This window comes from Pogona vitticeps, chromosome 1 (assembly GCF_051106095.1).
Source record: "Pogona vitticeps strain Pit_001003342236 chromosome 1, PviZW2.1, whole genome shotgun sequence".
Lineage (NCBI taxonomy): Eukaryota > Metazoa > Chordata > Lepidosauria > Squamata > Agamidae > Pogona > Pogona vitticeps.
Window position 1 is genome coordinate 110,675,783 of NC_135783.1, and position 16,724 is coordinate 110,692,506.

Genomic DNA, 16,724 nt, shown 5'->3' on the forward strand with positions numbered 1-16,724 from the left:
CTAATAAGAAAAGTAGATGGGGACAAGCAATTGAAATAATGTGAAATACGAACCATCTCTAAAGGAGAGCATTTGCTCAGTTACCTTTTTCTCTTCCCACTCTTTGATGGTGCTACTGTGCCTGCTCGGCAACTGCAGAACGCCATCAGTCCCTGCAGATAACAGCGGGGGTTGAACCTTGCTTAGGATCTTTGAGCAAAGTTTCAAGGAATCTGTGAGCTCGGACAAGTGTAACGTCTGGAGGTGGCTCGTCAGTGCCGAGATCATCCTGAGCAACAGCTGAGGCAGGTGTTCCGTTTGTATTTCAATATAGGTCTCCTAGTACCAACACAGAGATTTGCGATGTCACCAGTGGCTTCCATTTATTTGTCCTTGCAATCTGCTACAGTTGCAACTTTTAAGTAAATTTGTTCAGAAACAAATCCCTCCTCACACACAACTCTTTACACCAGGGGTGTCCAACCTTTCACCTTCCCTGGGCCACATTAGAAAATGAAAATTTGGTTTGGGCCGCACATAAATTTAGTTTGGGCCGCATGGGGGGGCAGCCCTAGCCATCCTCCGCAGCCCTGCTCCAATTGCTCTTACCGGCAGCTGCGATCTCAGACAGCAGAGGCTGCCAGCTTCGACTCCGGCGGCTTTATGGGGCTGGGAGGGGGTCCATCTATTGACGGGGATGGCACAATGCAGTCACACAGCCCCCCTGTCCCCTCCCCTCCCACTCCTTCCTTCCTTCCCTCTCCCCCCTACCATTGTGACGTGCCCCAGCCGCATTCCAGCCGCAAGCACTGGCAGTGTAACTTGAAAGTTTGGAATTTCTTTAAAAATAAAAAATTGCACTAGGCCGCATTATGAGCCAACCTGGGCCGCATGCGGCCCTCGGGCCGCAGGTTTGGACAAGCCTGGTTTACACAAAGAAGTAGATCCCAAGATATGCTGAGAGAAAGGGGAAACCTTCCAGTCCCCGCCTCCCTGTTGGCACCTTCCAAAATCAGGGTGGGCAAAGCATGGCCTTGCAAGATGATGGTGGGCTGCAATTCTCATCAGCACTGGCCAACACAGCTCAGCATGAGGAATGCTGGGAGCTGTAGTCCAACAACATCTGGAGGGCTAAGCCTCGCCCACCCCACGCCACCCCACGGCCTCTCCTGAAAATGGTATAGGCTATGATATAGGGATCTAAAGGGGGAAAGGAGCCCTTTCCTTGCTTGGGAGCTCTTCTCACTAGATGCCTCCATCTGACTGTCGGCGATTCCTCCCCTCCTCCTGAAGTAAATGCCCTTGACTTCAACAGGATTTACTTCTATGCAAATAGGTACAGCACTGCAGCCCCACAGTATGCAAATGTACACATGCACATGTGAATGTGTGTTCATGTATAGACAAACAGGTTGCATGTCTATGAGAGAGAAGCCAGGAGAATTCATAGATTTCAGGACTAATGGCTATGGCTTATTCTCTCCAGTGACCGACACAGCAATGAAAACAGGACCTTCACAGCAATGAAAATATTATCTGGGAGAACAGCTTTTCCCCAGTCAAAACATTGTGCTTTGAATTCTTGGGAAATGTGGTGTTATTCACAAGATAAACGCAACCTGGTACATCTGCTGTGTGCTGCAAAAATGAGGAACGAATTTGCCTTTATTGCACCAGAAAATATCACAGGATCTAAATGACAGAATAATGCATGAGCTGATACCATATTCACAATTATCTTATTTCTATTTTTAACAAGAAGCACATTGTCAGAAAGTGTAAAGAATCATTTTTAATTAAATGCAGAAAACAGTCTGAATGCCATACCTGACAAAGCACCCTCATACTTCTAGTAGGCTTTGAAATGAGAAAGCAAAGAATTTGAAGACAAAAGACAGATAACAAGGAACAAAGCAATTCTAAGAGCCTTAATTAAGTCTTACAATGTTTATAAAATATACCATTTTTTTACATGCAGAAAGAACTACTGTTAAATAAAAGGCTTAACAAAATTACCCTCACCTTCTTTTATTGTCAACCAGCATAATAAGAAGAAATGGAGGGTTATGACAAATTTCAGTGCAGAAAAAAACCGAGACAGATCCAAAATCAACTTTTTTTAAAAAAAAGAGAGAGAGATACTGATCTCTGAGCAACAAAGTCTGGTTCTATAAACTAAGATCCTGTTTTATTTCTTTTTGAAGCAATTCCTATCCAGTTAAATTACAAAAAGGAAATCTTACCACCTCACTTAGCAGGGTATCTGTTTTAGAAAAGGACAGAGGAAGAGAGAAAGCTTTGCATTCAAGTAAAACCGTGAGCAAAAAACATCTTACCAAAGACACAATATCCAATAAGAAGTCAACAAGGAGGCAGAAATTGGTCAGGGGGAGCTCGGAGGGCTCACTCCCACCTCCGGGCCCAGGCTGCAGTCGGGCATGCAGTGTCCTCCTACAAATTCAAAGCACCATTTATTTATACAGTGGGGTCTCGACTTACGAACGGCTCGACATACGAACATTTCGACTTACGAACCGCCCTCATAGGAATATATGGACTCGACTTACGAACTTAGATTCGAGTTACGAACTCTTTTTTCCCTTTTTTAAAAGCTAAGTCATCTTAGGTTAAAAGGAAAAAAGAAAAAAAATATCCCCCTCTAGTGGCAGAAGGCGGAATAGCAGCTTCCCATTAGTTTCTATGGACAAAAAGAGCAGATACGGATTAAATTGTTTTCAATGCATTCCTATGGGAAACGCAGATTCGACTTAAGAACTTTTCGACCTGAGAACTGCCTTCCAATACGGATTAAGTTCGTAAGTCGAGACCCCACTGTAGTAGCCTAGCTCTATTTATTTATTTATTTAACTTATATGCCGCCCACACTACCCAAAGGTCTGTATCTAGCTTATGCAAACATGTTGTGTAGAGAGATACATCATGCAACAACATTCCCTAACAGTAAACAGGCAGAAGTAACACAACGGCATTTGAGCTCAGCTGAACGCTCTAGAGATGCGGCTTTAAACTCCTGAAATTCAGACCACAACAGATCGAGAAAATTAAAGACTCAAATTTCTTTTCAACTGTTAATGAAGATGCCGGCGACAGAGACTGGCAAAATGTCAGGAAGAACAGCCTTCAGAACATGGCCAAAGAGCCCGGAAAAAAAACACAACAACCAGAAGGGGAAGATTCTTGATCCACTATGGGTTGGATCGAGACTCTTTTCCTTTTCGGGCTGTTTCCCTTAATTAAAGAGATCCATATCCAGCAGAGCTTACAATGGAGACAGAATAATTTTTACTGAATCCATCATCTCAGTGATTTGCAAATGAAAGTAGTGTGAGAAGGCAAGTTTCATTATCTTTCTCCCTGCAGGAGCTGGTTGGATAGATCATTAGTTTAGGTATCTAGCTGCAGAGGCTGGGAGTTCGATTCCCCACTGGGCCACGTGGGAGTAGACAGGCAGCCTGTGTGGCCTTGGGCAAGCAGCACAGTCCCAGGGCGCCCCCAGGAAAAGGGAAGGCTAAACCACTTCTGAGTATTCTCTACCTGGAAGACACTGAAAAGGGTCTCCATCACTCAGAAGTGACTTGATGGGACATGATTATTATTTCCCCCCACAGATAGCTCTTCGTTCACACACAGTTCCAAGGGCTTTCCGATACTCTAGAAGAGCTTTCCGTGGGACATGGGAAGACAGCAGGAAAATTAGCAAAACTTTTCTTCCCAACTCTGCCACAAAAACATCCTGGATCCAACTTCAGTCTCAATTATTGATTCACTTATCTGAAGGAACCATTACGGATTAACATAGGAGGGAGATATTTTGTGTTATCTCTTGTGTTCTCAAACCAATACAGTGGTGCCTCGCACAACGAGTGCCTCACACAACGATGCCTTTTTCTGTTAAATTTGCTGCCTCACACAGCGATGTTTCCTATGGAGAATTTTCACACAACGATCTCCCTTTTCGCTCCTGTAAAAGTGTCTTACAATGTTTGGAAGCTGTTTTAAATGATTGCAATGGTTAGTCCACCTCCTGAAACCTACGCAAACTGATTTTGGTGTTGTTCTGACACTTCGTTAATTTATGATGATTTTTTGTTTTTTCCATTGGAAACCATTAGACAGACCATCCAATGGTTTCCTATGGAGAAAAAACAAAAAATCATCATAAATTAACGAAGTGTCAGAACAACACCAAAATCAGTTTGCATAGGTTTCAGGAGGTGGACTAACCATTGCAATCATTTAAAACAGCGTCCAAACATTGTAAGACACTTTTACAGGAGTGAAAAAGGACTTCGCAAAGGCATTGAAATGTATTGAGTCGGCTTCAATACATTCCAATATAGGAAACATTGTTTCACTCAATGATGTTTCCTATGGGGATTTTCACTGAACGATGGCAATCCGTTCCAATTGGAACGGATTAACCGGTTTTCAATGCATTCCTATGTGAAATGGTGTTTCACAGAACGATGTTTCACACAACGTTGATTTTTTTGGAACCAATTAACATCGTTGTGTGAGGCACCACTGTACTTTTCACTGGAGTCAGACAGATTCCATTGAAGTCATCTAGCACCGAGTAACCATGTGGCACAAATCTGTGAGTTTGCTCTAAAATTAAAATCACAGTTTCTTCTACAGCAGTGGTTTTCAACCTTGGGTCCCCAGATGTTCTTGGACTAAAACTCCCAGAAACCTTGATCATTAGCTGTCCTGGCCAGGGTTTCTAGCAGTGGTAGACCAAGAAAATCTGGGGACCCAAAATTGGGAACCACCATTCTACCGGATAGACTGCTACTTACTGGCAACAAAAATACAACAAACTGAACGTTTATGTTCCCTTCAAGGGAAAAAAGCAGTACATGGAACACATTTAATAGAATATAACTTACCTGCAACATTCTTCAAACCAACGGGCAATGTAATCCCACATATAGTAAGGCTCAAAGGAATTAAACAGAAGATTGGCAGTCTTAATCAACTCTGCTGTTTTCTTATTCTCCCTCAATTTGCTGAAAGAAAAAAAAATGCAGCCACATTTAATATAAAAATATCCATCTATTTGTGATCTCACATCAAGCCATATTCTTGATTTTCTTCTTCCATCCTCTCTTCCTCCCTAATCCAACTGCCTCTTTTGGGGGGTGTGTGTGTGTGTGTGTGTGTGTGTGTGTGTGTGTGTGTGTGTGTGTGTGTGTGTGTGTGTGTGTGTGTGTGTGTGTGTGTGTGTGTGTGTGTGTGTGTGTGTGTGTGTGTGTGTGTGTGTGTGTGTGTGTGTGTGTGTGTGTGTGTGTGTGTGTGTGTGTGTGTGAGAGAGAGAGAGAGAGAGAGAGAGAGAGAGAGATCCATCATTTCCACTGAGAAAACTGGTTTCCCTCTAAATCAAGAAGTGTTCAAGCAAAATAAAAGCTGTGCTGCTCACCTAAAGCTTCTTTTGGTACATAAAGGTTGTTAAGCTGCTTTCTTATCGGTGTATCTCTCCCTGGAATGCTTCTAGCATTTTATAAAAGCAGGAATGTGTGGCTTTCAGCCCAATTTCACACAACAAACAAGGAAAAAGCTCATTGTCTCTTGTGTGAAGAAAGAAATTACTGCATGCATGTGGTTTCCTAACAGATTATTCATTCTTCCAAAGGCATGTCACACTCAACATAAAAAGGCTACAGAAAGGTTCTGTACAATATGGTGCCTACAATATAAAAGGGGACCCACCTTTGCTATGTAAACAAGAAGCCTTACTAGCAGGCATACATAAGTTCCCTGGGGCTCTTAAGTGTAAAGTGTGTCTTTGAATGAAATTCTTCCCATGGCTAAAAGCAGGAAAGACTGAACAGTGATGATTTTGGCTGTTTCTGTTATGATATTTATTGCTCTTTGTGGATTACTGGATGTCTGCCCAATGGAATGTATGGGTCGAGTGACAGGTGAGTGCTAAATAAGATCATTATGGCTGTTGCGAGAGGTGGAAAATGGCTCTCCATAATTTTATTTCCATTGGCTGTCCTTCCCAGAGAGAGGGGGTAGAATACACACTGGATACAGATGAGATTAGATAGATAAGTATTGAGACAGAGATAATACAGTGAGTAGGGAGGGAGGGAGAAAGGTAGATACTGCAAGGATTAGATGAATTTGCATACTGAATAAGCAGTTAGGATTAAGTTAAATAAAAGTCTGTTTCATTTGTCATTCTAAAACTTGCCATTTAATTTTTTACTTAAAAAACACTTTTGATGTATCAAACATCATGTTTTTCAACAGCAGTTATCATACAACCACTCATGTTGAAGAAACAAATACAGTGGTGCCTCGCTTAGTGATTGCCTCGTTTAACGATGTATTCACTTAGCAATGAGGTTTTAGGAGCAATCTTGCGCTCCGTTTAGCGATGTTTTCAATGGGGGAATTTCGCATAGCGATGTTTGGGACCTTGCTTCGCTTAGCGATGACAGTTTAGGTCCCCCTGTTTTGCTTAACGATGGTTTTGACAGCCCCGTGTTTGCTGTTTTTTAAAAGTTTTAAAATGTTTAAAAGGGTTTAGAGTGCTTGGAATTGTTAGTGCACTTAATAAACCCTTTGTTAAACTAATTTGGCTTCGTTCTGACTCTTTTTGAATTTTTTGTATTTTTTTTTCCTCCAATGAAATGCATTGAATAGGTTTCAATGCATTTCAATGAGGGAACCGCATTTCGCTTAGCGATTTTTCCTATGGCGATTTTCACTTAAGGATGGCAATCTGTTCCCATTGGAATGGATTATCCGGTTTTCAATGCATCTCTATGGGAAAACGTGTTTTGCTTAGCGATGTTTTCCCATAGCGATTTTTTTTTGCACCAATTAAAATCGCTAAGCAAGGCACCACTGTATACTTTTAAAGGTTTCCAATTTAGGAACTGGTGGTAGTAGTATTACTAAAGGGTTTGAGTTCTATTAATAGGCTTAAAGAAAATTCATCCTCAAAAGGAGGTGGAAGTTGATGAAAGAGCCCAGGTATGTATTCCAAATGCATGGAGAAAATATTGTGAAGGAACACACTGAGTATCTGACTGGATAGTAGCAGGGTCAGAGCAAAGGGCAGGAGTCCCTGTGTACAAGTGGAAAGGGACAATCCAGCCGAGGGAGGCTTGGGTAGTCCCAGAAAGGCACAATTTAGAAGACAAATTGTGGTCACTGTATCCTCAGCTTTAGAACTCATGTCTGTAGTGAAAATAAAATAAAACAGGCTATCTAATAACCAGTTCTTATCAATAGTATTTTAAATCTGTTTTCACTGGCATTGCATACATTCAGCGTTGTTGTAATATGAACTCTTATTTTGTCAACAAACACAAACATTTAGAGGATTTTCTTTCCCAAAATACTGGCTGGTACCAAACAGCTATTTTGGGATGGGTCACAAGTTGTATCTTCTTTTGTAGAATCATGGAATAATGGAGTTGGGACAGGCTTCTAAGGGGCTTCTAAGGCCACTGAATCCAACTCCTGTTCAACGCAGGAATCCAAGTTAACAGTATTTCTGACAAATGATAACTGTGTTATTCACCTGCTTAGCTGTGCATGGTCCTTGCTGAAGGAAGACTCCACCTGAAGATCCAACTCAGCTTTGCATTGTGTATATAATGTCCTAAACACTTCAATTAGAACATCCTCCAATATTACGGGTCCTAAAACAGAAGAACAGCAAGGGTTGCAATCAAAAACCTTCTGTGGCTAGTATTTGAATTTAACTCAATCCAGTTTAGTCTACAGTTTAATAATATTTTATGGCTAACGAGGGCTGACATTTTTTTTCTTCTACTCGGCATTTGCTGTGTAAAACATACAGATGCCAGAAAGTTTCCAGAGATCTGTACTTCCAAAGCTATATATACATTTCTATACAAATGCTTACTGTCGAAGCACATTATGTAAAGGTAGTTATTTTGAGCCTCCTTCTTAAAGATATAGGGTGCTAACTAGTGCCAACAACATATCCAGTCTCCAGGTAATCCCCAGAGACCTGTGATCAAGATAAGATCAGGGGTGGGTGGATTCTGCCAAGTTGTCATGGCATCCACAAAGCAGAGGGAAACATGAGAACATCATCTGAAACATCCAGGGTTGGACCAAGATTTGCTTCCTATAGATAAAAAGGCTCCCAGAAGGTCCTTCCGCTGGATTTTCAGGGATCCCTTTGCCCAAGAAATACTGCAGGTCACAAGAGTTGTCAGCTGTAGGGGCTCACCTGGCAGAAGATTAGGAAACATCACCTCTGCCAGCCCACTTGCATGTGTCTAAAATGTGGATCCAATCAAGTGTATAAAGGCAATGTCTAATTTCATATCCTAAAGTCACAACCCACTGCATATTACACACATATATAATTATCAACTATACATTTTCCATGTGAAAAATTGTTTGCATCCACGTGTAGTTACACTTACAGTAGACTTAGTGAAATCACTGAGCCATGAATCAGACACAACCCACTGACTTCAATGGGTCTACTCCAGACATGACCCAGTCTGGGTTGAACCCATTAAGAAAAGGTCTCTAAACACAGCTGCATCTATGCACTGAAGGAGTAAACGACTCTACATTTCAAATTGGCAGATAGGTATCTGGCTGCAGAGCTAGAGGTGGAGAGTTCAATTCCCCAGTGTGGGGAATGGATTCAGTGATCCATAAGGTCCCTTCCAGCTCTGCAGTTCTAAGATAAGGATAATTGTTAAAATCATACAATTCATCAACTGAGTAAAACAATGTTTACACCATTCCTATGCTGGCATTTGCCCACAACTTAATCACAACTCAACTGTGAAAAGAAGATGGGTATGCATATGAGGCATGTTCCCAAAGCATCGGATTACTTTAGAAAAAAATATATGTCTTTAGTGCAAAGATATACAGGTTTACAGCCATGTTTTGTTGAACAACCTTCCAATCCTATATAAAAGGGGAAGCTCCGAGATGATATGGATGGTACACTGGGCAAGCTGGATTTTCATGTCTGCTCATATCTCCTCCCCAGTTCAGCTGTGTTTGTGGACACTCAAATGTCCACATAAGACAACTAATAGCTGCATAAGATATGGTTATCCTAAAATATGCAATGTGTTTTGAAAACTACTGGGAAGAATAATGTGGCTACCACTAACTTGATGAGAAACAAGATCTCTTAGCATGAGTGCAACATGCTACTCCGATTCCCAAGGCAGTGCTGGTTTTATTAAAACTTAATGGGGGCCTTGGATCCCCTGGTCCATGGGGTCACGAAGAGTCGGACACAACTTAATGACTAAACAACAACGGGGACTTCCTGCCATGAAAGATTTAGGCTGTGATTTTAATCTTACAGCACTATCTCAAACTTATTTAAGATAACAACTTGACTTTCAACCATATTATTTATTTATTTTATTTTATTAGATTTATACCCCGCCCATCTAGACCAAAGGTGGTTCAAGCCTATTAAATATGGTTCAAGCCATATGTGGTTCATTTCAAGCCTATTAAGAAATTCATAATATAAATGTTCTTTTGCACAAAAAACCCACACAATGTTAGCCAATTGATTCTTGATGCTCAGTGTATTATGCGACTTTCAGAGAATGGCACTAATGTATTATAGTCAATCAAGTTGGGCATTTCGTAACTCAACCAGTCAATTTAATTACTGCTTAACATAATTTGGGAGTTTTGCATCAATATTTCTCCAGTGATTAGTTAGTCAGATATGGGAGCATGCATGGAAAGCAAGCTATGGTAAGCAGCTGAGGTTATAAAGGAGGGACAAAAAGAATGCAAGAAAAGAGTTTTTAGTTGGATGGGTAAGAACTAGGATCTTCAAAAATCCTTGCATGTATTTCCTTCTTTCCAAATCACAAAAGAGGGACAAAGGAGGGAAAGGGATAAAACCAGGCTGAGTGTGAGGAGGTCGGCAGAGATGCCTCCAGCAGGTCATCTACCCCCAGCCTAGGGGCCCAATAGGGTGCCGTACGTGCTCTTTTAGGGGACGTTGTACAGGACAGACTCAGGCTGCAAGGCAGGGTGACACAGACAAGAGGCTGGCCCCCAAGAGGCAAAGGAGGAGTCCCTCAAGCCGGTGCACGCCCTGAAGGATGATGCAACTCAAACAGAGAATCCTCCTGCCAAAACCTGAAAGAATGTAACAGGTCCTGCGCTCCAACACCCCAGGACAGGGCAACACAAACAGGCTTTCCCTCCCAAACCCCAGGGATGGCAGCTGGCTCAGCCGCAACAGAACACTCTTTACAGGAGGGGGAATGGAGCAGAAGGGGCTGGGAAGTGGCGGATATAAGGGAGGCATTGGAGGCAGTGAGAGAACAGTCAGCAAGAGAAGGAGAAGGAAGGGAGTCTCCTGATCTGACAGTGGAGGAGGAGGAGGAGGAGGAGGAGGAGGGGACTTGGGGAGATACCAAGAGGAGTGGTCGAAATACTCTCCAGGTTGAGAAGGTTGAGGGAGATTCACCGGAGTCCCCAGGGAGTGGGATTTACATGGTGAAAGGCAACCCCTGGAGAGAGCTCAGGGTCTCTAGAGAGAGGGACTCAAACATCAGTAACCTCATGCTCCTCCCCAACTCCATTACTGGGGAAAGAGATGCTGATGGTGGGGCCCTCCATTGTATTTCTGTGTCACTGAATGGGAGCCAACTCTGACCCAGCTGTGGTGCCGGACACAACAATGCCAGAAGGCCCGTCACCAAACTCTGTGTCACCAAACGATGCCATCGTAAGATGGCAGGTGACCCCCAGGAGAGGACAAACGGGGCAGAACCCCAAGTCTTTCCTGCATTTACTGAGGAGAGTATGTTGCTTTAGCGTCTATTGTGCAGATGTCATTATAGTAATTTGGACGGTGAGAGAAGGCAATGGAGAAAAAAACTGAATAAAAAGCTTAGCATTCAAGGTTATGATAGTCTTACAGCATAAGATTCATTCTGATCAAATATGCACTTCGAAATTCATATTTGGGGAACTTGTGTGGTGCAATGAGTAGAGTGCTGCACTTGGATTTCAGAGATGCAGGGTTCAAATTCCCATTCAGCCATGAACCACACTGGTTGACCAAGAACCAGAGAATTTCTCTCAACTGGATCTATCTGAAAGGCATGCTGTTGTGAGGGCAAAGTAAGGACGAGACAAGCTACGTACATTGCCTTGAGTTCACTGGAGGAAAGACCCGGTATAAATGTAAATGTTAAATAAATGCTTGGGTTCTTCATTACTATGTAGACTTTTACTTTTGCATCACTAGCATCCATCGTACACATAACTGAACACATAATGAATGGCCTAGAAGATGATGGCATACACCTACCCAGCTCAGGTTTATCCAGTAAACTGATAAGAATTCGGAAAGGCTTCAGGTCCTGCATCAATGTGCTCTCCTCCCCATGCACGTTGACTTGCAAAATTCCCACCATAGCCTGCAAAAGACACTTAGAATCAAATAATAACAAAGAGAACTAAGGAAAACCTGAATGTAGGTCCAGTGAGAAACCACTCATCATGCTGCAGCCCATTCCTATGGGCACAGCCCACAGTGTTGGACTTATTCTATACAAAGAACCACAGATTCTCCAGTGGAGTCCAATCTAGACAGCTACGGCCAGGCTAATATAATCTTCCCATTAATACACTGAGTACAGTAAACGGGAATGCTCTATATGCATTTAAATAAAATTCTAGAGAGTAATTTAATATGTTGTCATTGTTTTGTACATGGATAAACCAATTTAATGTAAAAGCAAACTAAAATCCTAACAATAAAGAAAAATAATGGAACAAGCAAAAAAAAATGAGACTAAAGCCACATTTGCTTTAAAAGCATTCCTCCAGAAACAAGTTGCTTTGCATGCTGATTTCTTGCAAGTAAACAAATTAATTCAATACCATTCTTTCTAGAAAAAAAGTTCCTTTTTTGAACTGAAACTCCCAGAATTGCCCATGCCAGTAGAAGATTCTGGGAACTGTATTATAAAAAGGCAACTGATCTAAGCTCTGCAATTTCCCCTAAACAATAAGGCCAAGAGTGGGTCCCACTACTAGATACATACCTTACTCCCTGTTCCCAATACACAAGCAACAGTACAAAAGTATGAGTACCTGAACTAGCATATCCTTAGAAAACGTATTGAAGTAGTATGTAGCATGTTCCTCAGGATTACTATGCCGTGTGCTTCTAGGCCCTATAATGGCGCCATTGTTATCAAAACCTCCAAGTAAAGAAAAGAAAATGGCACGTTAATGCAATGCTTAAATAAACTGGCAGAGAACAGCAAACTGTGTGGACAACAGCTTAGGTCTGATAACTTACCATTTTGCCGTCCAAATATTGTTGGCAAGAGGAAAGACCATTTTACATTAAATTTAATAGAACTCAACTAGTTGCATTACAGACCAAAGTATCAGATTGCTTTCATTTCTAGAGGGATTCCTGACATTCTGGAACATGAATGCCACATTTACTTTTTTTTCCCAAGGGAAAAAAAAGTAGCATTCAGAAAAAATTAAGCCAGAAACAATAGCATAACAGTAGTAACTGTCACTGTTCCTCGAGTGCCTAAATTGTTTCCACTCCATTACCTTGTTCGAATCCTTATAATTCTTAAAAAGATGAATGTATCGAACTGAGACAGAGAAGAGTTGCTTACCTAGAGCCATTTAATAAGTTCAGAAGTGATATAAGGAACTAAGAAGTTCCTGGTTCACAGTCTCTTAAGATGCCTTGCTGAATATAGGGGACTTGCTTCTGAATATATATGGTCACACAGAGAAACAGTGGTGCCTCGCTAGACAGTTACCCCGCATGACAGCTTTTTCGTTAGGCATTGACTTTTTGCGATCGCTATAGTGATTTGCAAAACAGTGGTTCCTATGGGGGAATTTCGCTGGACAAAGTTTGGTCCCTGCTTCGCAAACCGATTTTCGCTAGACAACTATTTTGACAGCTCCCTCCGCGCTCACAAACAGGTGTTTTCGAGACCTAAGCTTCGCAAGACAGCTATTTAAACAGCTGATCGGCAGTTCGCAAAGCAGCTTTCCTATGGCCGATCTTTGCTAGAAAACAACGATTCTTCCCCATTGGAACACATTAAACAGGTTTCAATGCATTCCAATGGGGAAATGCTTTTCACTAGACAATGATTTTGCTAAACGGCGATTTCATTGGAATGGATTATCATTGTCTAGCGAGGCACCACTGTATAACACAAGGACTCAAATCTAAAGTAAGTCTCCCTAGAGGAAATGAAAATGTTGCTGTCAATGAAAAGTTAACCTGGTTATTCCTGGCCTCTGATGTTTTCAAACTAATGGAACATTATCTAATCAAAGGCTGCTTACCATCACCCCACATAGTTTTCCCCCCTTAATGCTGCTTTAGATCAGCCGTTCGGTCCCCTGGGGATCATGGAACACTTGAAGGAGGCCACAGACTGGAAACAATTATTCACACACCATCTTATAAGGTTCATTATGTGACTTACACAATCCTGATTTAGCTTACATTTCTTTCATACTGTGTTTATAGCCATAAAAAAGGGTTAAGAATGGATGCTTAAGACAGTCAATTATTTAAGCTGAGTTGAATATGAAGCAAAGGTATGAGTAGCAAAGACATTATTTGTATGATAGCACAGGGTCTTACAAAAGCTGGCCTCTTCAAATTAACACAAAAACAATATCTACATGTTCTGTGTTGTTGATGATATATTGTGATCACCTATGGTTTTAAACAATACAACCTGTTCAAAGTTCTACAAAAATATCCAAATATTAATAAAGCTATTAATTTGAATGTTATTATTAAAACCATATAACAAAACAAAAGGGAGAAAAATAAGAGGAAAAAAGCTTCATAAAATGGCCATCTGCCTTATCACTAATGATTCCAGAAAATAAGAGCAAGCTAACTGGGTTTTCAGAGGAAACTCCACCTGAGGCAGTGTGACCTTATCTTAGAGCAGCCTGGATGGATCAGTCCTATCTAGTACAGCATCCCATCTCCTACAGTAGACAACCAGATGTCCACAGGAAGTCCAAATCCAGATATAACTTCTATTACTGTATTCTGTGTGCTATGTATTCGTCAAATCTCTCTTACACGAGGACTAGAATGTAGAACAAGTCCTTCTTTGAAGCTATTTGTGTATGGGTAAACTCATAAGTTTACCCATAAGGAGGGACGTGGTGGCGCTATGGGTTAAACCTCAGAAGCCTCTGTGCTGCAAGGTCAGAAGACCAGCAGTTGTAAGATCGAATCCACGTGATGGAGGGAGCTCCTGTCGCTTGTCCCAGCTCCTGCCAATCTAGCAGTTGGAAAGCTTGTAAAATGTGAGTAGATAAATAGGTACCACCATGGTGGGAAGTAAATGGCATTCCGTGTCTAGTCACGCTGGCCACGTGACCACGGAAACTGTCTACAGACAAACGCTGGCTCTATGGCTTGGAAACGGGCATGAGCACCAACTCTAGAGTCGGACATGACTGGACTAAATGTCAAGGGGAACCTTTACCTTTACCTAAACTCATAAGGGATGACACACTTCCATAACCCTTAGGATAGTTCATTGGTTTAGGTTTCTGGCGGTAGCGCCATAGGTTGGGAGTTCAATCCCCGTTGTGCCTCCTTGAGAAAGGCTGGACTTGATGATCCATAGGGCCCCTTCCAGCTCTGTAATTCTAAGAGGATGATGATGAAAATTTATACTTTCAGTTATACTGGTGATTTTATGGGGGGGTAAGTTTTTGTTTGGTTTCTTTTAATATGTTTTATATGGTTTTAATATTTTTAGCTGGATGTTTTATAATATTTTGTAAGCCACTCAAAGTAGTGGCATGCTTAGTAAATGGACGGGGTATAAACAAACAAACAAAATGAGAATTAACAATCCCATTTTAGCTCAGATTTACTCTCTATGACCCATCACAGAATTATATAGGTAACTCCAGTTTGAAATAGATCGAATGTTTCAGGATACTTAATAAGAGCAGAGCCAGTTGTCATACATTAGAGTTGAGCCTGAAGGAAACCACGGTACAGTAGCCAGGATGCTCTTTAGTAGGCACAGCTGTGGCTGATGAAACAGTCCAGCCTGAAAGAAGGTCTTCCTGGCCCTACCTGGCTTTCCATAGAATCACAGAACAATTGAGTTGGAAAGGGGCCTATAAAGCCATCGAGTCCAACCCTTTGCTCAACACAGGAAGCCAAGTCAAAGCAGTCATTTGACAGATGGTTGCTCAATTTTCTCTTCGGTGCCTCCAGGGTTAGAGCGCTCACCATCTCTAGAAGTAATTGCTTCCATTGTTGCACTGCTCTAACAGTTATGAAGTTTCTTCTAATATTCACCCTACATCTGGCTTCCTGTAATTTGAGCCCATTGCTGTGTATCCTGCACTCTGGGATGATCGAGAACAGATCCTGCCCCTCCTCTGTATAACAGCCTTTGAAGTATTAGAAAAAGTACCATCATATCTCCTCTCAGTCTTCTTTTCTCAAGACTAAACATGTCCAGTTCTTTCAGTCTTTTCTCATAGGGCTTGGTTTCCAGTTCCCTGATCATGCTTGTTGCTCTCCTCTAATCTTGCTCCATTTTGTTGGCATACTGCTTAGTGTGGTGTCCAGAAGTGGACCCAGTACTCTAGATGAGGCCTAACCAGTGCTGAATAGAGGGGGACTAGTACCTCCTGGGATTTGGCGACTATACTTCAGTTAGTGCAGGTTGCCTTTTAGTAAACCAGATACAAAGTGGAGTCCAGAGGCACTCAAAAACAACACATTTAAACTCTCCTGCAGAAAGAACATGGCCCCAACCCAAACTGGAAAAACACACAATTGAAGGAGTCCTCCCACCATTAACATCACCATTTTGTCTGGATTGAGCCTGAGAGGAGAACAGACCAAAGCAGCCCAAATCTTCAAGCAATGCCTCTAGATTGTTTCATGTTGACTAGGAAAATGAATGGAGGTGGGAAGGCAGGTGGGACAGAAGACCCTGCAGAACCACACAGGACAGATTCCAACATGTCAGGTAGTAGTTACCCAGCATTAGACTTTATCCTCTTAGAGCTTATGGGTCTTTTTCACCTCCCCCGCCCACGCTGTTAGTGAGCAGCAGTTCATACAGTTGCCATACATATTTAATCAATGTCAGTGTTTTAAACATTGATCACTTAAAATTTATTCAGAAAAAAAATCTGTCATTTCTTTTAAGGATTTTTACCAACTGAAAAGAAAACTATTCAAATAAGTAACACAGACGAAAGTAAATAAAACAAATCCTGCACCTACCTAGAAGCCAGGCATAAAGCCTTCTATTGAGTGACATATCTCTGCGCAGAACTACATGTAGAGATGCTGACAGAATTCTGATCATATCTGGGCGTGTTGCCTAAAATCAGGAACGTTACATTAAGAAAAACAGCAACAAGTGTCACAATCAATGGGTTGGTTGTATAGTTGGGGAAAGATTTGAATTTACTTCCCAATGCCAAAAGATTTGTGCAGTATGAGATCTGGAGCCTAAAAAATCTGAAGGTATTTTCTTAGGATAAGCTTACCCCCCCCCCCAACTGCACTCCCACTGGAGTTTCTTGAGCTTCAGCAGACAATGACCACAACTCTGTTTGCAGTCCTTCACAAACAATTTAATTTGAGAAGAGGATGTATTGGAACAAATCCTTGATTACAAATAGTATAATTACCCAGAAATGAAAATTGATCA

General features: G+C 41.7%; 1 protein-coding gene across 6 annotated transcripts in view; it reads right to left on the minus strand.

Moving 5' to 3' along the window:
• Window positions 1–16,724, minus strand: part of DOP1A (DOP1 leucine zipper like protein A) — an 84,152-nt gene that overhangs the window by 48,304 nt on the left and 19,124 nt on the right. For 2 of the 6 annotated variants that reach the window (XM_072999163.2, XM_078380530.1), the window contains 8 exons: window positions 16,292–16,391; window positions 12,106–12,215; window positions 11,318–11,426; window positions 7,541–7,661; window positions 4,890–5,009; window positions 2,316–2,430; window positions 1,807–1,836; window positions 85–318 (listed from right to left, as the gene is read on the minus strand). In XM_072999163.2, the coding sequence (XP_072855264.2) occupies window positions 85–318; window positions 1,807–1,836; window positions 2,316–2,430; window positions 4,890–5,009; window positions 7,541–7,661; window positions 11,318–11,426; window positions 12,106–12,215; window positions 16,292–16,391 (939 nt within the window). The remainder of the gene's footprint in view (window positions 1–84; window positions 319–1,806; window positions 1,837–2,315; window positions 2,431–4,889; window positions 5,010–7,540; window positions 7,662–11,317; window positions 11,427–12,105; window positions 12,216–16,291; window positions 16,392–16,724) is intronic. The other 4 variants (XM_078380533.1, XM_078380532.1, XM_072999171.2 and 1 more) reach the window with 3 other exon arrangements.